Below are 24,998 nucleotides of genomic sequence, written 5' to 3'. Positions count from 1 at the left end.
CTGCAGGCTGGCACCTCAGGCCTCTGGGCATCACCAGGCTGCCAGGATAGACCTCACTCCTGGGGATCCTCCCCCTGGAGCTGTGGGATTGCAGTGGGCAGGACACAGATCATGTGCTGAGCACTGTAAAGCTGAGCTGGGATCTCCTCTCACAGGGACGCTGTTAGGTCTGGAATGTCTCTGGGCTCCTACCCCAGCCCATGGAATTTTACACATGTTCCTTGTGGGGTTGATGGTTTAGGCTGTTTTTTAACTGAAGAGATGCACATCATTTTTATACTCCTCTAAATAATAATAACTGAACATACATGTTAGAGAAGAAGCATCTTTCTGTGAGCTTCTGAGGAATTATTTCAAGCAGTGAGATAAAACTGGTTTCAAAATCACTTAAAGGACCTCAGCAGCTTGCTACTGAATCACACTCAATAAATGATTTATTTCAGGGAGCTCAGGACAAGGCAGTTGTCAGCAAACTGCACAGCACTGTGGTCTGCACTCCCCACACAGAGGGGAGGAGGCTTTAACAAACAGTTCCGTGTAATTCAGCGCAAAATTTGACTAAACACGTTGAGAGAAATTTTTGCTACCTGCTGGATTGGAATACTTTCAAAGTCTGCAGAGAAGTTCTTTACAGCTGAATTTCCTGCTCCCTTCCCAGCGCTGCCCTGAGCTTTGCTGGGTGCCCGGGCTGTGCTGCTCCAGGGGTGATGGAGAGGAGGATGAGGGATGGGATGAGGGACGAGCCGAGCTCAGCAGCCGCAGCTGCAGCCGGCAGGGGGCGCGTCCGCCCCAAAATCCCCGGGATTCGGGTTTTTAAGGGATTCTAGAGAGACACCCTTGGGTTTATGGGAGCATGCTCCACCACACTGTCGCTTTTAAGCTTTGGTGGCTCTTGACAGGTGCCAAGCAGGTTCTCGTGGATATGGACCATGGTAGAAGGTGCAGGGCATCAAATACATGTCCAACATCAGCATCACAAAGCTAATCTTATTACCTGCCAGCTGCTGAAGGACCTGCCCCAGTGCTTCTGATTGCACACATTGCAGTTATTCCTGTGTTGCCTGCCCATGCAAGCTCCACCTCTTCATTGAGGTGTTGTCAGCCCTCAGGCTGCAAACATTGCTGACCAGCAATGGGTCCATCTCCTGCCACAGCAGGGCTCTGGGGTCTCTGTGCCCTGCAGAGAGCTCAGGAGCAGTGTGCAGTGAGCACTGAGCTTTGCTCAGCTCTAGCTCATCCTTACCTTCCCAGTGCTTCCCATTTCAAGGTGATTTATTGCCACTGATGTCTTCACCTTCCCAACCAGCCACAGTAATAGCTGAGCTGCTGGTTCCAGCCCAGACTCTCCAGCAGAAAAGAAACCCCAGCTGTGTTTCCCTGGGGTCCCTACAGTTCCAGTGGCCCCCCAAGGCTCTGCCCCATTCTGGAGGTGGAGGCATGTTCTGAGTGCTGGGCTTGAGGCCATTCTTGCACCATCATTTCTGCAGCAAAAGAAAAGAAACTGCCCCTGCTGCAGGCTAGATCAGCAGGCCCTGAGCTGTGCAGGTGGGTTTCCAGTCCTTTCAAGGATCTTTAGCTATGAGGACACTCAAGATCAGGATTTTCATAAGGTTTAACCCCCTCCCCATAAACTTTTCTTTTTCCTTTTTTTTTTTTTAACCTCTTTTTTCCTCTCCTAGTTCCCATGACCAGTAAGATTTATGATTTACAATGACAAGGCACTAACCCTGTTGAGGATATAGGAGAGGGCATGATGAGCTCCCAAGGCCAGTACATCTCACACCTTTCTGCTGCCCAGACTGTTCCTCCCAAAATCCAAGGTCCTGGAGGCAGCTGTTAACACCTGACTTTTGGAAAGCACAGCTGGCTCTTCTTGAGTCCTTGCAGTCAGATTAACTAAGGCTGAGACTGTGTCTTTACCCTGGTCTCATTCTTCTGCTTATAAGGCAAATGCTGAAAATTCTGTCATAGTGAAATGGGTGACAAAGCCCTTCAGCATCACCAGTTCAGCTGTCTGGGTCTCTGCTGGAGTGCAAGCTTCCCTTCCAGAGCCTGTGTTTCTGGTTTTCTGTCATAATGGATGAAAAGCCATTGAAAATGGGTAAAACAAAGAAATATATCCTGCAGCTTCAATAGCATCTTGCAGGATAATTTCTGGTCACAGCTGCTGGATAGCTGCTGTCTGGAAAAGAGCTCTGCTGTGGGCTTCCCTGGAATTGTTAATGCCAAATGTCTCCTTCCGGAGTTCCCTTTTCTGAGCGAGAAGTAGGGACTTTTTCATAAGATTAGAACTGGGCTATGACTCTTTAAAAATAATATTCTTATGCTCTTTCTGTCAACATATGCACTCTTTCGAAGAAGGCTGTCAGAGGCTGTTTCCAAAAAATAAAAGTGGATTTTAGGCACATTCATTGTCCCAGTTTTAGAAACATTTCTGAATGGAGATTCATGAGGGAGGGTTCAGAGATGTTCCTGTCCTCCTTCAGGCTCTGGCTGCTCTGTTAGATTGAGCTGATGGAACCACGTTTGCTGGGGCTGGGCTGTTGGGATTGTTTAGAAGGATGGAGAGAGACTGTTCAGGGCATGAAGTGGCAGAACAAGGGAAATGGCTTCACACTGTTAGAGGATGGGGTTGGATGGGATTTTGGGAAGAAATTCTGAGTATCCAGTTAGGAATTGGGTGGGGAGGCCCTGGCACAGGGTGCCCAGAGCAGCTGTGGCTGCCCCTGGATCCCTGGCAGTGCCCAAGGCCAGGCTGGGCAGGGCTGGGAGCAGCCTGGGACAGTGGGAGGTGTCCCTGCCATGGCAGGGGGGTTGACAAGGTGATCTTCAGGTCCATTCCAACCCAAAACAATCTGGCATTCTGTGACTCTGTGATGAGTTTGCAGTGCAGAGGGAACCTGGGGCACCTGGGATGTGAACTGGCTGTGAATGCACCAGGAGTGGGATTGAGCTTGGTGAGTCGGGCTCAGGAGTGTGCACTCACCTCTGCCTGGAACCTGCAGATGGAGCCTCACACTCCTGGGTCATGGAAGTGTGGGGAGAGAGCCCAAAAACCAGCACAGCCCTGCATGGCTCTGCTTCCAGGATGGAAATCTGAAGTGATGTCAAGGCCCTGAGAGTACTCAGAGCTCTGCAAGGCCCTGAGCAGCCCACAGCCACACTCCTGCTCCAGCCCAGCTCTGAGCCACACACCCTCCTGAGCTGCTCTGTAGAAGTTGGTCTCAGCTCAGCTGTGCCCATGCCTGGCTGTGGGTCCCATGGGTTTGTACCCAACCCACAACTGCATTCCCACCTTGATGTCAACCCTGTCTGGGCACCCTGGACCTCGCTGGGATCACTGGTCCTGCTTAACCTCAGCAGAGCTGATCTTGCTGCTGACCTGTGGATTGACTTGCCAGCCTGGCCACACACCTGTCTCATTGCCATGAACTCCCCTGTGACCTTCCTGATGGAAGCTGGCTGTCACCTCTGGGCCTTGCTCCCTCCTCTCAGGGTCTGTGGGATGGCCCTTTCCATGCCTGGGATCATGCTTGGCTCTCCAGGGGACAGACAGACCTACACCCTGACACCTGAGATGCTCAAGGAAGTTCACCAAGGCTTGCTGCTCAGCTCCTTTCTGTATTGGATGCACACTGGATGCAATTTATTCCTCCAAAGTGCTTTAAAGCAGTGTTTCATTGAGGCAGCTGCCATTTTGGTAGCACAGCTGCTTTCCACACAGACCCTGCCTAGCCAGGGAAAAAACAGCTCCAGATTCCAGTTGGATGGTGTGTCTTTGCTTCCACCAGTTCAGTGAGGGAAATCTGTGAGTTCAGGTGCTTTTCCCACGGTGTTTTAGCAACAGGCTCCACCTGTTCATGTGTATAAAGACAAACATTAAAAATTTGATAGGTTTCAGCAGAGGGGTTTTCCTGTGGAAAGACCTGTTTACCATAGCCAAGGTGTTTGCTCAGAGTATGGAATTTCAGCCCATTGTTAAGGAATCATTTTCCAACACGTTCAGTGAAGTCAGTTTTTTCTCCATAAGTGATGATATAATTCCATCTGAACCTTCAAAATGGTTCCCTACCCATCCTGGCTACATCTTTCTAAACAAACACCATACACAAATTATTAACCAGAATTTTTACCTGGAAAAAGTAATGTTGCTGAGACAATCTGGTCCCTGTTGTGGTGATGCATCATGGTAGTGTGTGGATTTGTGTGCCAGATTTTCTCCTTGCTGCCACAGCTTGTCAGTCACAGAACTTTAAGGTCTTCCCAAAACCAGAAAAGCCAGGAAGGACCACTGTGATCTCTGGACTGCCTGGAGAAGCACATTCTGCAGGACTGCCATGATTGAATTGCACAAAGATATGCTTTAGAGAGACATCTAATCTTGCTTTTGAGTGACAGAAAATGCAGCAATCACATAAGGTAATGATTTTGATGAATTATTGCCTCCACTAAATTAAGACTAAAATTAGCCAGCTGTAGCTTTGAGCACTGTCCTATTTATAACCTTGTGTGCTCAGTGAAGGAGGACTAAGTTACTGAGTTTCTGTCCTTTCCAGACCTGGCCTAGCCTGCTCTCCAGGCCCTGGTTAAATCACAGGAGTGACTTGTATTTCCACTGTAAGCTCTGCTGTTCTTGGCCCTTGGTCATCCTCTTGTCTCCTCCTCTGAGTGCTCTCCAGTCTGTTCTCCACCCTTGGGCAGGGCAGGCACCAGCCCTGGGTCAGGAAGGATCTGAGAGCCTGCACTGCCTTCCTGATCCCCTTGGAGATTCCTGATTGCTCCCCAAGGAGCACCTCAGCCTCTTCAGCATCCCCCTGGGAGCTCCTCTGCAGCTGAGCACAGCAGTGACCAAGCTTTTCCTGCTGCCAGGCTGGAGCCTCCACTGTCCTCAGCACCTCCTGCACCAGCTGTGTCCTTCAGCACAGCCTGGGCCATGCTGCAGGGCTGCAGCACAAAGCCCTGAGCTGGCTGACTGCAGACCCTGCAGTGGGAATCAGCCTCCACATCTCTGCAGCTTCCACTGGGGCTGGTCTCTGCTGCCTTCTGAGAGGGTTTGAAAAGCTCCACAGCAGCAGTTATGAGGTCAGCTCCCATGGTGCTGTCTCCAGTCTTGCTGCAGATTTTGAGGCAGGAGGTTTTTGTGGCCATTCAGCAACTCAGGATTTTCATTTTTAGAAACATCTTGGCCTTTTCATCAGCCCAAGGCTGTGAGTTCCACAGTGAAGGTGACTTTTCCAGAGCAGAGCAGAGCAGAGGAGCCATGTGATGCTCTCTACCTGTGCTGCTCAGCCTTCAGAAGGAATTTGGCATCTGATGAACTACAGACTGAGCATTTTATTCCCAATGAACTGTGAGCTTCCTCCAGACTGCTAGAACTGATATTCCCTTGTCTTGCCTTGCTGCTCAAAACTCTCTGTCAGCTGGAGCAGCCTTCTCTGTAGGGTCTCATTTTGAAGACATACTGTTTGTTTCATTTGGGAGGAAGAAGAAGAAGACATTTTGGAGGTCATCATAGCATTGAGACTTTTGTTGCCACATCCCAGAGCAGTATCTGGGCTGCAGAGGATGTGCCGTGATGCTCTCTGTGTCTGGCACTGAAGAGTTGCTGATGGCTGTTTCTCATGGCATGGATGGGCAATAAAGCAGACATTGGTGAGAATGATCCTCATGGAAAGCAGACAATCCACAAGCTGGAAATTCTCATATCTGGCTACATTTTTTGCTGGCAATTTGGCAGCAGCTGGAGGAGGATTTTCCATGGAGAGTGAAAGGAAGCACAGAGAGCAAAACAAGCCTTCTGCCTATTTATCTGGCTGGAGACCAAGCAGAGAAGTATCCTGACTAAACTGAGAAAACCAGTGCATAATTTCCTGCAGAACTACACTGACATGTGAGGAAATGTCAGCTTGGGGCTGTGTGTCAGAGCAAGTGAATCAAAGCCCCTGGAATTGCAATGCCCTGTGAATGTACACACTCCCAGTCCCCAGTGCTGCTGCTGGAGGTGAGAGCCAGGCACAGCCAAGGTCTGTGAAGTTCCTGGGATTTTGGAAATGAGTGTCCCATCCCAGCCTAGGGGACTTCTCCCCTGTTTCAGAGTTAGGCTGTGGTGCTGCCATGGCATTCCCCTGAGAGCTGCTCAGTGTGGTTGAGTATTTCTCACTCACACTGGGTAGGATGTGCAGGTGCTGCTGTTGTCCCTCCATCTTTAGGCATCCCACAGTATCACTGTAGAAATCACTGGCAGGGAGCTGGGACTGTGGGTTGGTTGCACCTTCTTTGTTAGTGATTTTTCATGACAGGTGGTTGGAGTGGGGCTGGTGCTTCAGGACCCATATCCAAATTTCCATAGAAGAGGCCCCTTATGAGTGAAGGGGGTTCTTAGACAGTTTCTCCATTTTTGTAATGGTTTATTTAATCCATGTGGCCCAAAGGGCTGTCCTCCTGAAGATGTTTCAGATGACTTTTGGCATTGACAATTCCTGGTGATCCTCACTGTGTGCTGCAGAGACCAAAATATAGATGCATTCAAAGAGCATATCCCTGTAATGTTCAGAATTTCTCCACATGTCACCAGTCTGGAGATGGGACCAAAAGCCTTTACTCACTCTGCCTCCTAATTCCATTCCATCCCATTCCATTCCCATCAGTGCCCTTTCCTTTGTATTTGGTCAAAGAGACAAGGAATGTAGCTGGAGATCACTAGGATTTATTCAAGGCTCAAGAAACAAAGCTTGTCCCTACTCAGAGATCTGAGTACTTTAGAAACCTGTTCCCAAAATTCAGTCCATAGATGTGGAGGCTAGAGCTGCAGGTGCCCCCAGCCAGGCCATGGCAATCACACAGTGCTCCTGGATGGTTGGGGTGATTCCTGCAGGAGCAGGAATGGGCTGGTCCGTGGCAGTTAGAGGTGTGCAGGGGAACTAAGGAGCTTCCCCAGGGAGAGCCCAGCTCTGCCCAGGGGCTCGGTGCATCAGCAGCTCCAGCAGGCCCCGCTCTGGGAGCTCCCTGGCTGTGCAGGCACTAGTTCTGAGTGTTCATATCCAGAGTTCTCTCGATCTCCACTCTTCGTGGCAGTGAAGACACAGACGAGCCAGTCCAGCAAAAAGTCGCCGGCGTCCATAAACCGCTGCTCCAGCCTCCTGCACCGCGCGCCCTCCGGCGTCCCGCCCGCCTCCCAGGCCCAGATGTTCCGCGCTCCCAACTCCGCATCCCCAGGAAGCAAGGCCATCACAGGTACCAACTGCCCTTCAGCCTGCTCAGCTGCTCAGGGCCCTGCCATTTCACCCTTCCTGGCCTCAGTTCCCTCCATCCATGGCTGTCCCACAGAAGCTGCTCCCAGGAGCAGTTGATGCTGTATAATCCCTTCCCAGTGACAAGTTGTTTTGTTAAACATCTTGGTAACCACAAGGTGCAAAAGACCCTGTTTCAAATCCTGGTGTCACAAACTCAGAAGAGCTTCCTGACATGAATCCTTCAAGGATTCATGTAATGGCTTGTCAGGAATGGGGATTTTTGCTTGGTTTTCAGCACTGTTTGGCATTTAGTGTTTGTTTTCCTCAAGGTGATGTTCTCATGGCTAGGCCTGTGCCTTTGGAAGTGCAGTGGAGTACCGGTGTTTTCACAGTGCTCCATTCCCCTCAGGAACCTCTGAGACATAAACAGAAAAATCAGTATTACAGAACCATTACTGAGCAGTTAGAAAATGCAAGTTAGGGTTGATCCTCTCATTGTCTCAGTTTCCTCCTTCCAAACAAGACCAAGCCTAAAAAACAAAAATAAGAAGAAAGAAAGCAAAGACTACTGAAAAATAACAGTTAATTAATAGGGTGTGAAACAGTGTGTGCCGTGTGCAGTCCACTGTAGGATTGATAGATAGAGATCCCATCTGGGTGCAGAAGAAGGGCTGGTCAGTCAATTGGTGTTTAAACACCCCTAGAATGTCTGGCATGGACAGATGCTGAGTATGAGAGGTGGCTGTGGTGAGAAAGGCCATGGATGCTGAACAAGGATGGGTTTTGTTGGTAACACATACCCACAGCTGCCAAGGACTTGGTCCATACAGAGAATTTTACCTCACTTTCAAAAGGTTCCAATACAAGGAGAGATAACAGAGTGAGCTGCCCTCTCAGTGTGGGAAGGGCACAGTAGGACCAAGCAGGTGCATTAAACCAGATTTTTCTTACTGCCAGACCTGGGGGAGGTTTTGGGGGGAAGCCTACGGGATGAAGGCAAAACCACCATGCCAATTCTTTACAAAGGTCTTTGGAGACCTCCATCTCACTTCACTTGTGACATAAGCCAGGACTTGAACCTGGGTCTCTTGGGAGGGGTGAGTTGACCCAAACCATTTTGTCACTGTCTGATTTTCCTGTTATTTAAGGCCTCTTGTTTCTGTTATTTATCTGTCAAGTGGCCTCGGTAGATAATGTTTCCAGTTCCTTTTCAGCCCTGTTTGATGCGTTTCTGTTTCAGTTGATTTGGTTACCAAGTTTGCTTGTTCTCCTGAATTTTAGGAGTCAGGAGTGTAGTTGATTAAGAGTTTGAGAAGCCTGCTCAGGACTTGGAAGGGTCCACTGAGGACTGGCTGGGCCAAAATCCATGGGCTGGGCTCTTCCTTCAGGTCTCTGGTAGCCCCAAGGCCCACGTGTGTGAGCCACACTGCAGCCCTGGGAGCTGCAGGGACCTGGGGCCTCTGACGAGTCCTGACAGCAGTTCTGACCACTCCAGTGGTCTGCAGGAATAAAATCATGGTGTGGCAGCACTTTTCAGGAGTCCCCATCACTCCTGAATGAAAGGCTTGTGTCCCCAGCCCTGCCCAGTCTGCCAGCTGTGCCCAGCAGAGCCAGGCCAGGCCGTGTCCCTGTGAAGCCCTCAGGGGACAGTGGGCTCCAGAATGAGAGTGCAGGGCGAGGGCCTGTCCAGCACAGCACATACACATTGCTCTGGCCAGTTCATTTTTGTTTAATCTCTAGTTTATCCTTTGAGCCACCACAGTAAATCCATTTGCCTGGGTATTGCAGACCCAGTGAAGTGAGACAGGACCTCCTTGCACTGTTGAGCTGGTGCTGAGGGACAGCAGCTTGAGCAGGGTGGGAACCCTGAGCTGTGCTGTGCAGGGATGCTCCAGGGGTAATTCAGGGATGCTCCAGGGATAATTCAAGGATGCTCCAGGGCTTGTGGCCACTGCCAGGGGCAGGAAGTACCTGGGTGCCCTGGAGGAGCCTCCCAGTGCAGTCACTGGGACCTGCCCTGTGCTGTGGCTGGAGAGGGCCCTGAGAGGAGCTCAGGGGGGCTCAGGGAACAAGGGCACTGCTGGGAAGCCCAGAGCCAGAGGATCTTCCACAGCTTTTCCAGACATGGTGGGCAGGCTCTGGGACAACCCTTCAGGCCTCTGCTTCAACATTTCCAGGAGGGTGTTTAGGAAGGGAGTGCAGGTGGCTGGGAAGCACAAGAAAAGCTGGCACAGCACTTCTGTAAGTGACACTTTGGTGTGGTGTGAGGCCCTGAGCTCAGTCTCAGACTGCTCACAGGAGTTAAGGGCTGCTTGTTGCCTTAAGGAAGAGTAAGATAAGGGTTGGGTTTTTTTTCAGGACCTTTCTGGTTCAGTCAGGACTGGTGTTCATGGGCTCCCTAAGAGCCAATCCAGGCCCCTCAGCCAGAAGGCATTCAAGAAAAATCCCCACCTGTTATCCCTTCACTGAATCTGGCCCATTTGCCTCCAAAATGAGGTATTTGACCTTTCTGCTGTACTCAGGGTCTGTGATTATGTGGCACAGGAGCATGTCTTGCCTCCTGTCTGCCTGGTTCTGCATCAGTGTTGACCAGTCACCATTCCTGCTTTGTTCTCCACCCAGCAGAAAGTGCTTTCAGCAGAAGAGTGGAAGGCAAAGTGCAAAACAACTTTGAAGAAACAAACAGCAATTCCCAGAACTCCAGTGGTAAGTGTGGTCACCCTTTCCTGCTGCTTCCATGTTCCTCTCCAAGCAGGACCCAGCTGTGTCAGTGGATGTGGGTGTATTGTGGGATACCTTGTTTAGGCTCACAGGCAGCCAGCCCTCCTGGTAGGGCCTCATCCTCCCTCCTCCCCAGGCTCCTGGCACCCCAGCACTGGCACACAGGCCATGGGGGATTCCTGCTGCCAAGGACCAGGCACTTGAACATTGATTTTCAGAGGGGAGCCAAGATGTGGAAAAAGGATGGATGGAGATCAGATCAAGCAGCACTTGTGCTGTGTCTATCAGTGCAGTCCTGCTGGAGCAAAGCCATTTGCAAGCAGCAGAAATTTGAGGACTGTGGGTAGAAGAGCAGTTTGCAGGTTACAGTGATGCTGAGCATGACAGTTTATTTAAATGTCACTGCAACCAATGCCCAGCTGTTTCTGCAGTCACTGTGTGAATCTCACAGTGAATCAGATGTGTGTATGTGAGACCAAAATATGTGTGCTAGAAGAAATGAAATTCCCCTCCACTTGTGCAGTCCATGTGGTAGTAACTGAACACAACCAGTGGCCTAGACAATTTTGTTCAGGTCCAGCACCTACAGAGTTTTCTGTGCAAGGTTTTTATCCTGCCTCTGTATTGCCCAGTCTTCCAGTGGGCCACTACCATTCTCCTAATTGGAGCAAATGTGACAGACCAGATGAAACATCAATTTAGCATCTTGCTGCAGAGATTAATAACATGGCAGCAGAAAAGCCTGGCCTCCCTCCATTCCCCATCCAAGAGAAGCAGAATATGTGGGGCTGGCAATGCCTCTGGCTGGAATGGGCAGGTGAGGGCTGGGATATCTCCCTGGAGCAGGTCACACAGTGTCTGTTGGGGGTTAGACCTGCCTCAGAAGCAAGTCAGAGGCTTTCTGGAACCATGTTGAAAAGCAGGGCTGTGGTGTTGGAAAACCCATGTGTGGTAGCAGAGTGGGTGATGGGAAATGGGGAAGAAGGTTGTTTGTTGTTAAATACTGTGTGTTGTGTTTTGGGGGAAAATCCTGTACTAATCCATCATTCACCACAATTGCAGCTGGTCATTCGGGGACAGAGAAACCTAAAGAAAAGAGGTGTAAGCAGAACCCATCAGGTGAGCTTGTCTCTGTTTCAGGCCCTTAGCCCTGGTCCTGCTGGACACTCAGAGTCCTTGGGGCTGCCCAGGCCCTGGTCAGTAAGCCCAGCCTGGCTGGCAGACATGACTCAGGGCAGTGCAGGCTCTGAGTTGCAGAGTTCCCAGCCTGGCTGCAGCTCTGGACGTGGCCCTGGCCTCTCAGCAGCTCCTGTCTTGTCTTCTGGGGGTGCTGTCAGTGTTTGAAGGGTTTCAAAGCCTTTACGTGCACATCTGTAAATGCCAACACACCACTTGGGGCCCTGACTCCTCTGGAGCCATTGGAAAGTAGCAGCCTGAGATTGTACCTATTTTATTCCTGTCAAACCTTGTACAGCCAGCAAAGGAAGGGCAGAAATACCTTCCTTCCTATCAGACAGCTCATTCCTGAAGCCAAGAAAGCTGCATTGGAAACTTGCTGCCTGTTCTTGTCAAGTTTTGCAGGAGGGGGGATGAACCTGCCCAGGAGGCTCTGACGAGAAACACAAACAGTGGCTGTGCTGGACAGTGCAAGCCTTCAGTTCTTGCTGAACTATTAAATACTGACCCACTGTTGCTGTGACACATCTCCCAAACTCTCCCTGCCATCTCCTTGTACCAGCTCACATCACACTCATCCTCCTCAATCTGTTTCTTTCCGGACTGCAACATTTAAAGCACATGAGTGAAAGTTCACAGCAAAAATCAAAACAAAACCAGAAATTCTTACAAGCTGAGTAGAAAGTTTCATGTGATTTGCTCATCTTGTTTCCCTGTAAGGAGTGTTTCTGTCTGCACCATGTGTAGTGTCAGTTTATTTTAGTGGCTCAGTCGAGGGCCTGGCAGGCTGCAGAGGGGTTGCAAGGCACTCACCTGGACCTTTGATTGAGCAGGAAACCAGAGGAACTCTAGTGAGCTGCCCAGGACTGGTCTGAGGGCAGCTGGGCTCTGGTGGAAGTGGTTGCTTTCTGCATTAAGGAGTTGACATGCTCCTGAAAGCCAGGCTGGTGCATGGGGATGTATAAACTTTTCCCCTTTTCCTCCCTTTATCTGTCCTGCATCCTCTTTTCTTCCCCAGCCGTGTTGTCCCCCTTTGGTTCAGTTTTTGTTCTGCTTCCCATTCAGTGCTCTTTTCCAGCCCTTGCACCACCAAGCCATTTCCCTCTTATTCCTTCCAGTTCTCAGGAGTCCCAATGGCCTCACTGACAGCAGCCTGGGTGAGCATCATCAGTCACCCTGTGTGTCCCTGGTGGTCAGAGAGGCCTGGAGGGCTCTGTGTGCTCAGCTGTCCAGGCAGAGCTCCCTGCAGCTGCCTTTTGGAAGAGCTGACATGTCCTTGCCTCCTCCTTTTCCTTCTTCCCATGGCTGTGTCTCAGTGGGGTGACAAACCCCGTGTGGCTCAGTGTCACACGTGGGATGGGAGCTCTGGGGTGATTCTGCCACCATTGGCTTGTCCTCTCTTTGCTTCAGCCAGCAGATTCCTCCCAGGCAGGGAAGCAGGTGGTGGCAATGTGGTGGGCAATGACAGAAGGATGGACACTTCTATCCTCCCACTCCCATCTGCTGTTTGCTTGTCACCAAACTGCTGCTGTAAGGAACAGTCACCAGGTTTGGGAGGTAAATGTGGGTCCCAGCTGAGCAGCCAAGAGCTGTGGGGCTTGGCCTTGTTAAATGCCTGATGGCTCTTGTTCTCTGTGGGTGTGAGTTTGTGTCACAGGCTTGGATACAGAGATACCAGAGAGATTTTTAGGCCACCCATCTGGGGACATTCTGCTTTTTCCCTGTGCCACCATCCTGGCTGCAGTGGCACAGATCCCTTGGTGGAGTGTGGAGTGAGGGGCAGGACAAGCAGAACAGGGAGGTCAGTAACTAAAACCACCTAAAATACCCAGGGGTGCAATGCTGTAGGGAGTCCTGGGTGGGAATAGGAATGGAAAATGTTGGATTTCAGATGTCACTTCCCTGTGCACACAACCCTAGTCCTTGTCACAGTGAGTGCAGGCACCTGGCACCCTTACAGTGTGAGCTGGCATTGGCTGCCCATAGAGCAGAGCTCTGAGCTGGTGCCAAGCTCTGCTTTGGGCCTGAGGTGAGTCCCAGCTCTGTCCCCCAGCAGGGTGGGCTGGAGGCAGGGACTGGGTGAAGGTCTCGAGCTGTCATCCATGTTATGATTGGAGAGTGCTCTTTGTGCTCGTGGAAAGAGGCCTCCACAGCCACTTGAACTTGCTTTTTGCTGAAACCTGAATGATCCACAGTGCTTCAAAAATAGCATCCTGCTAAAGTGTTCCAATTGCTCCCTTTGCAGCCTGGGGAGAAGCAGAGTCCCAAGTCACACAGGGAGCTTCTGTTCATCCACTGCTGAGCTGAGGGAGGCCAGAAAGCAGTGCCATGACCTGATCCTGAAGCGTGGAATTGGCTCACTGGCTTCTGCTGTTACTCCTTAGGGTGCCATAAAGCTGCTTTCAAGGGAACCCTCCCTGGTGGGGGCCGTTCTGCCAACTCCTGACACATGCTGGGGTTTTAAATCCTCAAGAGGCCAAACAATATTTCAAGGCCAGCTTGTGCAATGTAAAAGGCAGTGATGATCAGCCTGGGCATGGGCAGGGAAAGCCCCAGGAAGGGGCTGAGCTGAGTGTGGTGTCCACAGTGAAGGTCACTGCCTTCCTTTCCATCCATGTGTGGTTGAGAGGAGCCTTGGCTGGGGCTGGTGCCCTCTGTCACCTCAGGGCTCCCAGGCAGGGACAGGGACCTTCGTCAGGGACAGGAACCATCCCTAACTCAAGTGTTCACAGCCTCGTGCAGCTTGAGCCCTTGTTTTGGGCATGTGGATGACTCCTTTGTGAAATAAAGGCCGAGAGGGATTAAGGGAATTGTGAGAATCCAAGAAATAAAAGAAAAGCAAAAAAGGAGAAAAAAAGCTCTTTAGTTTCAACACCTTCAAATACAGCTATCAAAGGGAAAATCTAATTGAAATTGTCAGTGTTTGTTGAAGTCTGAATTTGCTCAGTGTTGCAGGTGTGAAAGAGAACAGTTAAAATTATGTAGGGAATTGGGAAATATTTTGAACTTTCAAGGTTGATTTAAGCTGTATAAATATGTCTTAATTTCATCTGCTGCTTTAGGGAACTACTACTGTAAGAACTTCCAGTGCAACAAATTTTAGCATTTAGAGTTTTTAAAATGTCAACACTTTTCATTCCTATTTGCACAGGGAAGCTTTGCTTTCCAACACTGTTTATTCCAAACTGGGGAGAGGGTCAATGGAAATGTCTTCTTTTTTTGAAGCAGTTTGTGCCAAGCTGAGATCAAGATTGAGACCAGAAAGATATGGTTTTCTACATTTGATATAGAGTTAAAATTCTTGGAAGAGCCTGAAAATCTCTTGTTGTCAGGATTTAAAGGACACAGGACTAGATTTTAAACATGGATTTCAGAAATCACTTTCTTCCCTGGTGTGGCCATAAGTCCCCTTCTGCTCAGCCCCTGTGGTCCAGCCATTGCACAGCCCATCCCTGGGGGTTTTTGCTGCGAAGACAGCACTTCTAGGATGGCATTTTTGGTGGGTGAGTGCAGCTTTAGTGTTTGGGGCATAATAATTCTTGATTACTGATTGCAGTGTGACATGAGCACAGCCAGCCCTCGTGCCTCTGCCTCCTGAGGTGCACCCAGCTGCCTCTAGGCTCTGTCAGCACAAATACAACTTCCATTAACATTCATCTGGCAATTCTCTTCCTCATCTGTGGTTGGTTTGTGACTGCTGCATGTCTCCATGGAGCTGGGAGAGCCAAATCTGAGGAGTGAGGAAAGGGGAAGGGGGAGTTGTTCTGTGAGCTTCACTCTGTGCACAGCACAGGCAGTGCTGGTGATGGGGCACACAATTGCACAAATAGCCAGAGCTGCATTCTCACAGCAGCCTGAGGTGCTGTGCCCAGAAGGAGGGGCAGGAGCTGAGTGCAGTTCCCAGCAGGAGAATGAGAGTCACACAGGGAGGGTTCAGTTGAGAAAGTGTCACTTTGCTTGGTTGCATAAATAAGTCACTGTGTCCACTGGGCATTTGTGTGGAATTGAGGTTTCTAGGAATGAACTGTTTATTTCTGGTGCCACATTCATTTAAGCTGTTCCAGACTTCTCATGTTCAACAGGCAGCTTGCAGACAGGAAGCTGGGTTAAAAGAACCACTCAGTAGCCAGTCTCTGTGGGTGACATCCTGCCAATTGCTCCAGAGCCCTGGGACGTGGGGAGGAGCTGAGGCAATGCCTGTGAAAGCACTGAGGCAAGGAGCACTCAGCAGAACTGGGACCCAGCCAGGGCCAGGGCTGAGGATTGCAGTCTGCAAGCACAGGTACTGGGCTGGGGCTGGGCATGGCAGGGCCAGGACAGTCCCTGGGAGAGCAAAGTGTGGGCAGGAAATCCTGAACCCTCATTTGGCCTGGAGAATCTGTGCAGGGAAAGGTTACAAAGCCCCAGTGCAGGTGATTTATCGTTAATCAGTCACACTCTGGCATTTCTATGGCTCTTACCTGGATAGGTAGCTTTAGTGGAAGTGATTGTGCTGTAACAGGGGCCTGGCAATGCATGGATAAAAAAATTGTCCAATTATAAATATGAAGACCAGAAAAATCCTAAGACTCTTCCTTCACATACACCAGTGTTGTATTGAGTACCTGAGGTGCTGTTCCATACTGACAGTGCTCTCCATGTGAGTAGGAAGCCAAGCAGAACGAGGACACTGTGTCAGCACTTGTGCCTGGAGAGCAGCCAGAGGTGGTGCTGAGAATTCCTTGGGCTGCTATGAGTGCTCTGTGCCACTGCTGGGCTCTGTTCCAGATTCTCCTCTGGGGCACAGGGAAGTTGGGGTTTGTCCCTCAAAGGCTGAGGGGCTGCTGCAGGAGCCCTGCAGTGCCTGGGGCCCTGGGCAGTGCCATGGGCACAGTGTGTGCCCTGAGGGAGCAGGGCACCTCCAGGGCAGGGAGCCAGCACGGAGAGGAGGGTGCCTGGGGGAGCCTGCCCTGCTCAGCTGCTCAGCAGGACCAGGTCTGGGACCTGTTTCAGTGAAGATGTTGCCCCAGGTCCTGAGCTCAGCAGCTGCAGGAGCAGCTGGACGCTGCAGGCTGATCACAGAGTGTGCAGTGATCATTCCCTGTGAGCTGGTGTCCCCCATGCATCCCAGCCTTGTCTTTGCCCAGCATCATCCATGCCTTCATCTCCATTCCTTAGGGGCTGGCCCTGCTACCTGGAGCCCTTTCCAGCAGCTCAGGTGATGTTTAGGTGATGTTTAGGTGATCCCCTCAGCATCAGGGGATGTTTAGCAGGAAGGCTCACTGTGCTTGACCCATGCAGTTCCTGAGGGTGGTGTTCCTTCCAAGGAAACCAGGCCAGGTGTGTCAGAGAGCCCTGAGAGCCTCAGTCGGGAATGTGCCAGCCCACAGCCTTGGACTGGAACCCTTCTAGAAATGCTCTGGGTCTGTGACTGAATATTTAACATTAATAATTAATGATTTCTGCCCCTCTGCAGGGGTCTGACCCTAAAGGACCTCACCTGGGGACTGTAGAAAACCACACATGGTCTGAGGTGCTGGGATCACAGCTTCTGCTCAGGGCACTGGGGCTGGATGCAGACAAACCCTGCTTGCTCAGGGGCAGCCAGCACACAGCTTTCAGTCACACTTCACAGAAAGGCAGCCTGCAAGGTGTGCTGCATAGGAAATGTGCATTCTCAGCCTGAAGTAACTGCACTGCTTAGGAACTCTCCTTTGGCATCCAGTGAGAGTGAAACACCTTGGTTTTCCCTGCCAGCTTTAGTTTAAAGAAGCTGCGTGTTGAAACTGGGAATTTGCATCTGGAGCATCAAAGAAAGCCTTTGTAAAGGGTTTCTTGCCCCATGGCTTTTCTTTGCTGGCCTCTCCTTGTTTCCATTGCTGTAGCATTGGGTGTGTGTTAAAATCTCTGGACATTTTAAATTGGACAGGAAAGATGCAGAACCCTGGCCATGAGAAATTGGGCAAAGGAGAGAAAATGGACATGTTGGACTTGTTGGATTTTGTGTTGAATGGAGCTCCCATCCTGCCCTGCCCTGGATAACTCTGGAAGTGTGCAGTAGGGATAAGGAGCAGCGAGCAGATGGGCAGAGCTGTGTAGAATGCAGCAAGGTCTCTGCCAGTCTCAATATTTAAATCTCTTTCTTTTTTGCAGAAACTGCAAGTCCCCTGATTTCAAATCCTTTCCCGCTTTTACAAAGTAAGTGTGATGGATGTCTGTGGTGCAAAAGGCAGGGACTGCCCTCCTGCAGCCCTGCTGCCCTGCCCTCTGAGCAATTTTCATCAATAAATGCTTTTTTATTATGCGTCCAGGTGTCAGAGAATAAAATGCCTCACTTCTGTGGCTCTGGTGTCAGATTTAAATGCAACAGAAATCCTCCAGGGTGTTTCTGTGCAGTCTGGGCTGCCAAATCACTTCATATTCAGTCTTCAGGGAGTTTTTTGTGAGTGTGTTTTGAGACCAAGATTTGAAAATGACCCCATATTTGAGTTACATTTGCACACAGAAAAACTTGTGATGAGGGCTCAGCTCAGTAAAGTTCCTGTGGCCTGGCATTGGACACTGGGAGTGAGCAGGGCTGGGATGGTGGACAGGGGTCTCTGCTGCAGATTCTGCACTGTGGCCTTGATGTTTCAGCAGGTGGAGCTTCTTCCCTTGCCTTGCAGTGTGTTTGGTTGCTGGCTCTGGCTTTGGGGTGATTTGTGCCAGCCTGGTGGTGTGAGCCAGCCCTGAGTGCTACACCCTGAGCGTGCCCATGGTGAGGAGGAGGATGCTGTTCTTCCTCCTCTTACAAACCTGAGAGAGAAGCAAGGGCTTTATTGAGAACATGAGTTCATGCAGGAAGAGAAATCCAATTAATTCCCAGATATTTGACAAGGGTGGTGAATTTGGGACTCCTCTTTTGCAAGCATACTCCAGAGCACCTTGTTACCTCTTGCTGTTTGAGCTGGCTGGAAATGACAGAAGGTCTGTTTTCAAGAAGCTTCCACTGATTTTGGGGTGTGCTGGTGTTTTTGTAGGAGCCTGCTGCTGGTTCTCCTGCTTTGTCTCGTGGGTTTGTGTCAAAGGGAAGGTGCAATTCACTGCTAGTGAAGCTAAAGCCAATGGAAACATTGGGTGGAAATGCTGACAAGTTTTCCTCACAGTTGTTCTGCATTTGTTTTTCACCAAGATGTGGACAGAAGTGTTGAAATGTGGGTTTTCACTGCTGAGGAAAGAGCAGCCATGGTGACACCCTGCTGGATGTCTGTCACTGCACAAGCACCTCAGGGCACTTGCTGAAACTATCTGTTAAAGCTCTCAACTCCTGTTCCCTCCTGGCTTCAGACCAGGCTCTGCTGTTTTCCCTGGCTCAGATGTGGCAATGAGAGTTAACATGGCAATTAGAGTGATTTATTTAACCCAAGCACTGGCACTGCTTTTGCTCTGCCTTGCCTCACACAGCTGGGGCCTTGCTCACTGGGTAAAGCACTGCTAAAAGAGTCTAATTATAGCCTTGGGGAAAGATGTTTTAAATTGTGCAACCAGATGTCAGTGTTAGTTCTGTGGGGCTCAGGACACTGAAGAGGTTTAACAGCTGCTGGTTGAAACTGCTCTCAGAAAACACCTCCACAAGCACAGGGGGCTTCCCTTGTCCCACCAGCAGCTGGGAGCAGAAGGACAGAGAGCAAAAGGGGAGAGCTGGGGCCCTTTGCTGAGCTCAGCCCACCTGAAGGAGAGCAGATCCTAAGGCTGAGTAAGGAAGAGCTGAAATTCCCAGGGGAAGGACAAGCAGTGGTGGGAGAGAAGGAGAATGGGGCACAGCTGTGGCTCAGATGGGTGTGCAAAGCAGTTTTGACAACTTTTCCAGTTCGTGGTCAAGAGAAATCAAAGGGAGGAGGATTGACTGGATTACCAGCACAGGTGAACAGACTTTTCCCTGGTTTGGGATACAGATTGCCTCTGTCTTCTCTCCACCTTCCAGATCCCTCTTGCTCTTGTAGCCCTGGCACATCCCACCCTCCCTGCAGCCAGCCTGACTGTTGCCAGCTCTGCATCTGGAGCATGAGGGGCTCAGAGAGCTCTGGGAAGTGAAGTGAGTTCATTCATTCCCATGAGGATTCTGCACATCCTCCTAAGCATCCCTTCCCCTGCTCCCAGGAAATATTGTGGAATTGTTGGGTGAATTTAAATTTTATGCTTATTTTTAATGTGGCTCAGTTTTATTTGTGGTAAACTTACACTTCTGTATGTCTTTGTGTCAGAATTATTTAGAAAATGCTTTGGCATTTTCAGAATATGACATCAGTTTTTGATATAGGTGGTGATTTTTTTCCAAATTTGGACATTTCTGGAGTAGAACAGAAGGGGTATCTTTTGGAATTGAGATGAAAATCAACACAATTTTTCTGAGAAGAATCACAAATGAGAGATTTTACCAGTTCACTGGGTGCACTGAGTAGCAGAGATTTGTGGTGCCAAAGGGAGGAGTTTGAGATGAAGAGCTGTGGAGACCTTGGTGGTCACAGCCTGCTGGATTGTGGTGGTTTGACAGGAAATATGTTTTCTGAGATGCTGTAGTTAGGCTAATGAGTGCTCAGATTTTAATACTGGCACTTGGTTTTGCAGATGGGAGAACCCAGAAGAGACTGGACACAGGTGAGGGGGAGCCAGGCAGGGAGAGAGCTAGAAAAATATCTCAGGTTTGTGCTGATAAAATAGCTGAGAATACAGCAGGAGGGAGATGAAGCAGCTCAGGGAGACAAAGTGAGCTGAGAAGGAAATGTGAGTGCAACAGGAGAGCAAAATGAGTGTGGGAGAAGTGCAGCTTGGAGAGTGCTGGCTGAGGGGGGTTTGCCTGCTGCTGGGGCTGTGACTGAGCTGTGACTGAGCTGTGCTGTGCTGGAACCTGCTCCCAGGGCTGCTCCCAGGGCAGCTGGGGCTGTGTGGGCACAGAAGGGCCCTGGCCCTGCCCTGCTGAGTGGGGCACTGCAGGCAGGGGGGCAGCAGGGAGAGCAGTGAGTGCTGAGGTGTCCATGGCACAGGAGAGCTGCTCGTGCCCAGGGCACCGTGGGGTGACACCCGGGCTGGCAGCACTGACGGGTACAGCAGGGCCTGCTCTGCCCTCTGCTGAGGGGCAGGGGCTCCAGAGAGGGGCACACAGCCAGGGGCTGTCAGCAGCAGGCAGCAGGCTCTCACAAGTGTGGCTGCTTTCATTCATTAGGACATCCATAGGTTAATTTTGACCCTTGCAGGGGTCCTTGCAGGCCCCCTGGCTTTGAGGCATTCCCATCTGAGCAGTGTGGGCTCCATGAGCAGCACAGGCACAGGTGTGTCTGTAACACAGCTCTTTGGCATTGAAATACAAGCCCAAGAGGGATGGTTTGCACCCACAGGGAGCCTTCTCCTCTCTGACAATTAAAAACAAGTGGAAACAATTAGATTGCATTGTACCTCTTCTGGCATTGTACCACAACCACCTCACTGCTGATGATTTCAGCAGACACAGCCAGTCCCTGCTAATTCCCAAGGACTGAAATCCCCATGTGCCACTCAGTTGTTCAAATCTTCTCTTTTTTCCACAAGCAGTTACTTAAGTACCAAATTTCCAAACTTCCATGCTGCAGCAAGCCCAGGAGCAGCATCACAAGCAGACACAGTGAGTTCAGGCATTGAGCACAACTCCAGGCAGAGCTGGCTCCATCATTCCAGAGGCTCTGGGTTCTCACAGCATAAAAGTACAGGCTTGTTCATGTTCTCTTTTATGTTTTTCCTCATGGATTCCTCTGACCTTGAGGTGGATTCTGGGGTTTTCTCTCTGAGATAGACTTCTCACAAGGTATAGGCAGCCTTGTGCTTCCCTGGGCTTTGGTTCCTCTGTCCTGGATGCTGGTACTTCTGCTTATTCATTGATACAGAATCTGTTTTTCTCCTCAAACTCAGCTCTAGACTTCTGAAATATTGTAGCAATAGACTCTGCTCCGTGTGTGTGCCAGGCATTTGTATCCACAATTGTTCATATGCCACATGTTTGTGCATTCTGCTGCTCTGGGACAAAATGCCCCAGTGAGAGCTGGCAGTGCTGCTGTGTTCCCAAATTGCAGCACTGTAGTTTGGGATCACATCTGTCATCCAATGCACTCTACTGATGCTGTTTAGACAGGCAACTGCAAACATTTGCTTTTAGGTTAATTCAGTGGAAGAAATGCACTTTCAACATAGAACAGGGCTAAATGTATCTTCCAGCTGACCAGGGAGCTCTGCACCCAGCTCTTTCCTCACTCCAGCTCATCCATATTGCTCTGGCACATGGCTCTCCTGCTCTGCTCTCAGCCTTTGGGCACAGGCCTGGCTCCTGTGCTCCTGCCCTCCACCTCTGCTTCCCTGGCATCCTGCTGCCACCCAGTCCCCGGTGTCACTGCACTTGGTGACAGCCACAGAGCCCCAGCTGAGTTCCCCCATGGCACTGCTCCACCCCCAGCCTCTGACTACAGCATTTGTCACAACCCAGTGCTCCTTGTCTCACTCAGGAGAGGCAGCAGACACTGGAGAGGACAGAACTGGATGGAAGATGAGCCCAGCAGGCATTACTCCCAGCACAGACCTGCAGGGACACGCTCAAGGCAGGCTGCAGCAGCCTGGGCCAGCACACCCTGGCCAGTGGGCAGCCTCCAGGAGAAACCTGTGCAGGACCCTGAGATGGCCACCATGGCACCAGGGGCTTGCTGTAGTGCCCTGCCCGTGCCCTGGCAGTGAAGTGCAGCAGGAGGAGCTGCCCAGCCCAGCCCAGCCCAGCCCAGCCCCGCTCGCTGTGCCCACAGCTTACACACTGAGGTATGCACCTGTGCTGCTTCCTGCAGACTCTGTGTAATTCTTCTGAACTGATTTCTCCCAAACAGAGCCTTACACCTGTGGAGCTTGTGGAATCCAGTTCCAGTTTTATAACAATCTCCTGGAGCACATGCAGTCCCACGCAGGTAAGCTGGGCACTTGGACTCGCTGCAAGCAGAGAATAAATTCTGTGCTGCTGCCTGGTGCTGACCCCAATGTGTGTCTGTAGGTGCTCCCCATTCCCACAGCCCCATCATTTCACTGCAACAAACACAGTCATCCCTCAAAGGCTGGAGCAGAGGCTCAGGGTCTGTTGTACAGTTTGCTCCTTTCCATAGGGACAGAGGGAGTGTGCCACACTAGCTCAGAGTCCATCACTGCTCATTGCCTTTATCCAGAGCCAGCAGAGAATCCTCACTGTGTAACCTCCTCCAGCAGGTTGAATCCCCCCTCCTGCTCTCATGGAGCAGGGCAGCAGAGCCTTTGCCCACACGAGTCCTGTGCCTGTGTCTCCTGGAGTTCTGCAAAGGACTGAAACGTGTTCTCAGAAGAAGAATTTGCCATTTCAGCAGCTGTGTTCAGTTCCCTCTCAGCTACCTACAAATGAGAATTCTTAAGAGTCGTTCCAGTGCTTTGTTTCTAAGTCACTGCTTTTGTTTCCTGTCTTGATACATAAGAGATGATTTTAAAATTTCAAAGCCAAACCTGTTTCAAAGACAGCACTCAGCATATTCAAAAATGTAGAAACCAAATTCATTTTATATTGGCAGATTTTTTTGCTTTTTTTTCCCTCTTGAATTCAATTGAACTAACATGGTTATAAGAACAATTAAATCCTTTGACAGACCTGTGTTCTCCAACAGACAGCTGCTCTGTTGAGATGCAGATGCAGGCCCTGAGGAAAGTGGCATGGGAGGACAAGAGGCTTGAGGAAAAGCATATTTTCCTTTCTGTAATAATGTTAATCAAAGTTCTTATCTTGCTCTTTATTTTAGTTTTAGTCCTAATTTTCATAGTGTCACTTGAGTTCTTCATCCATGAGGGTCCTCTATTCCATCTTAGTTCCTGCTGGCAAATCTTAGTGCAGGCTTTGTGTGTTGTTCAGCAGCTACTTTATTTGTCATCTGTGTGATTTACACGAGGCTTTGAGAGCTGTTTGTGAGCAGAAGGTGTGAGTTTGTGTTTCTGGTAGGGCACTGGGGTTCTGTGCAGTACTGGGACTCTGTGTTCCCCAAGGAGCAGTGGGCTCTGCTCAGGGCAGGGCTGCCCTCACTCCTGGCTGTGGCTCTGTCCTTGCTGTCCATGGCAGTTCTGCTGCCTCCACATTGTTCTGACCGTCCTGTTCTTGCTCTGGGCTCTGGCACTGAAATGGAGCATGTGGAGTCACAGCTCTGGGTGACACCGAGCACAGGAGGGGACAGGGGCAGCTCACTGAGGGCTGAGCTGTTGCACATTTTAAGCTGGTGCTACCTGCAGCTTCCTCACTTGTTTCTTTTTTACAAGTGACCCATGGGGGTGGTGCTGAGGGCTCCCTGTGAGGGTGGGCAGGCCCTGGCACAGGGTGCCCAGAGCAGCTGTGGCTGCCCCTGGATCCCTGGCAGTGCCCAAGGCCAGGCTGGACAGGGCTGGGAGCAGCCTGGGACAGTGGGAGGTGTCCCTGCCATGGCAGGGGTGGCACTGGGTGGGCTTTGAGGTCCCTTCCCACCCAAACCAGCCTGGGATCCTGTGGTTGTTCACCTGGGTTACTTTGGCCACACAACAGGGTGGAGGGAGCAGTATCTGTGATAGGCTCCTGTCACATCACAGCTCTGAATGGGTAAATCCCCTCTGCCCAGCTCAGGATTCTCTTGGTAAGCTCTGTTTTCTCCTTGCTCCCTGCTCTGTTTGCAAGTCCCCTCCTGTGCCTGGCTCCTCCTGCTGAAGTCTCATTGGTGCAGTGACAGGGAGGTGTCCCAGGTGTCCCAGGTGTCCTTGTCTCCTTCAGCTGCTTCCTGCAGGGCCCCTGAGGCTGTGCCCATGTCAGGCACTGTCCCCTCTGAGCCTCACAGTGCCTCACACTGTCCCCTGTCCCCTCTGTGCCTCACAGTGCCTCACACTGTCCCCTGTCCCCTCTGAGCCTCACAGTGCCTCTCACTGTCCCCTCTGAGCCTCACAGTGCCTCACACTGTCCCCTGTCCCCTCTGAGCCTCACAGTGCCTCTCACTGTCCCCTGTCCCCTCTGTGCCTCTCACTGTCCCCTCCCTGGCCTCGGGGGTGGTGCCTGGCAGCCCTGTGCTCACAGCTCTCCCCGTGTGCAGCTCTGGTTGAGGGCAGAGCCAAGCAGAGACAGGAGCCCCGTGGGCAGCGCTGGTGGGTGCCCAGCTCGGGGTGAGCTGTGTCTGCAGACAGCACTGAGGGCACACAGGGCCTGCAGGTGCCCTGGCAGCACTTTGTGCCCTCAGGCTGACAGGAGGCTGTGGTGAGGTGAGGGTCGGTCTCTTTTCCCCGGGAACAACTGACAAGGGCAAGAGGAAATGGCCTCGGGTTGTTCCAGGGGAGGTTTAGATTGGAAGGGTTCTCAAGCACCCTGAGGCCAGGGCAGGGGTGGGGTCACCATCCCTGGAGTGCTCAGAGAACACCTGGATGTGGCATCAGTGGTGAATGTGCTGCTGGGCTGGGCTGATGGTTGGACTCGATGATCTTAGAGGTCTTTTCCAGCCTAAACAAGTCTGGGATTCTGGGGTTTCCATATCCAAGAGGCAGCATTGCCCCAACATCTCTGAAGTGTGGGAGTGCAGGGACCTTGCAGTGGTCAGCAGAGCTGGTGGCACAAGGCAGGGTGCAGGGGCTGGGGACTCAGGCATGGCAGTGGTTTGTCCCTGCTCAGGGAATGTTTCATTTCAGGATGCAGAAAGCCAAGAGGCCACCATGGGTCAAATGCTCCCTCAGTTCACGTGTTCAGCAGCCCAGTTTGCTCTGTCCTGTCTAATACAAAGGGCTGATCTCTTCCAGTGGCTGTGCTGCCTCCCCTGGACCCTTCTCACGAGGGACAGAAGCCAGGGAATGTGCTGCTGGCCTCCAGAAGCAAAATCAGGCACATTC

General features: G+C 51.0%; 1 protein-coding gene across 10 annotated transcripts in view; it reads left to right on the top strand.

Moving 5' to 3' along the window:
- Positions 1-24,998, top strand: part of ZNF618 (zinc finger protein 618) — a 153,005-nt gene that overhangs the window by 116,065 nt on the left and 11,942 nt on the right. For 7 of the 10 annotated variants that reach the window (XM_063174587.1, XM_063174584.1, XM_063174585.1 and 4 more), the window contains 4 exons: positions 7,045-7,233; positions 9,855-9,938; positions 11,016-11,072; positions 21,986-22,063. In XM_063174587.1, the coding sequence (XP_063030657.1) occupies positions 7,045-7,233; positions 9,855-9,938; positions 11,016-11,072; positions 21,986-22,063 (408 nt within the window). The remainder of the gene's footprint in view (positions 1-7,044; positions 7,234-9,854; positions 9,939-11,015; positions 11,073-21,985; positions 22,064-24,998) is intronic. The other 3 variants (XM_063174580.1, XM_063174579.1, XM_063174582.1) reach the window with 3 other exon arrangements.

Source organism: Melospiza melodia, chromosome 22 (genome assembly GCF_035770615.1).
Source record: "Melospiza melodia melodia isolate bMelMel2 chromosome 22, bMelMel2.pri, whole genome shotgun sequence".
Lineage (NCBI taxonomy): Eukaryota > Metazoa > Chordata > Aves > Passeriformes > Passerellidae > Melospiza > Melospiza melodia.
This window is presented reverse-complemented; position numbering and strand designations above follow the sequence as displayed.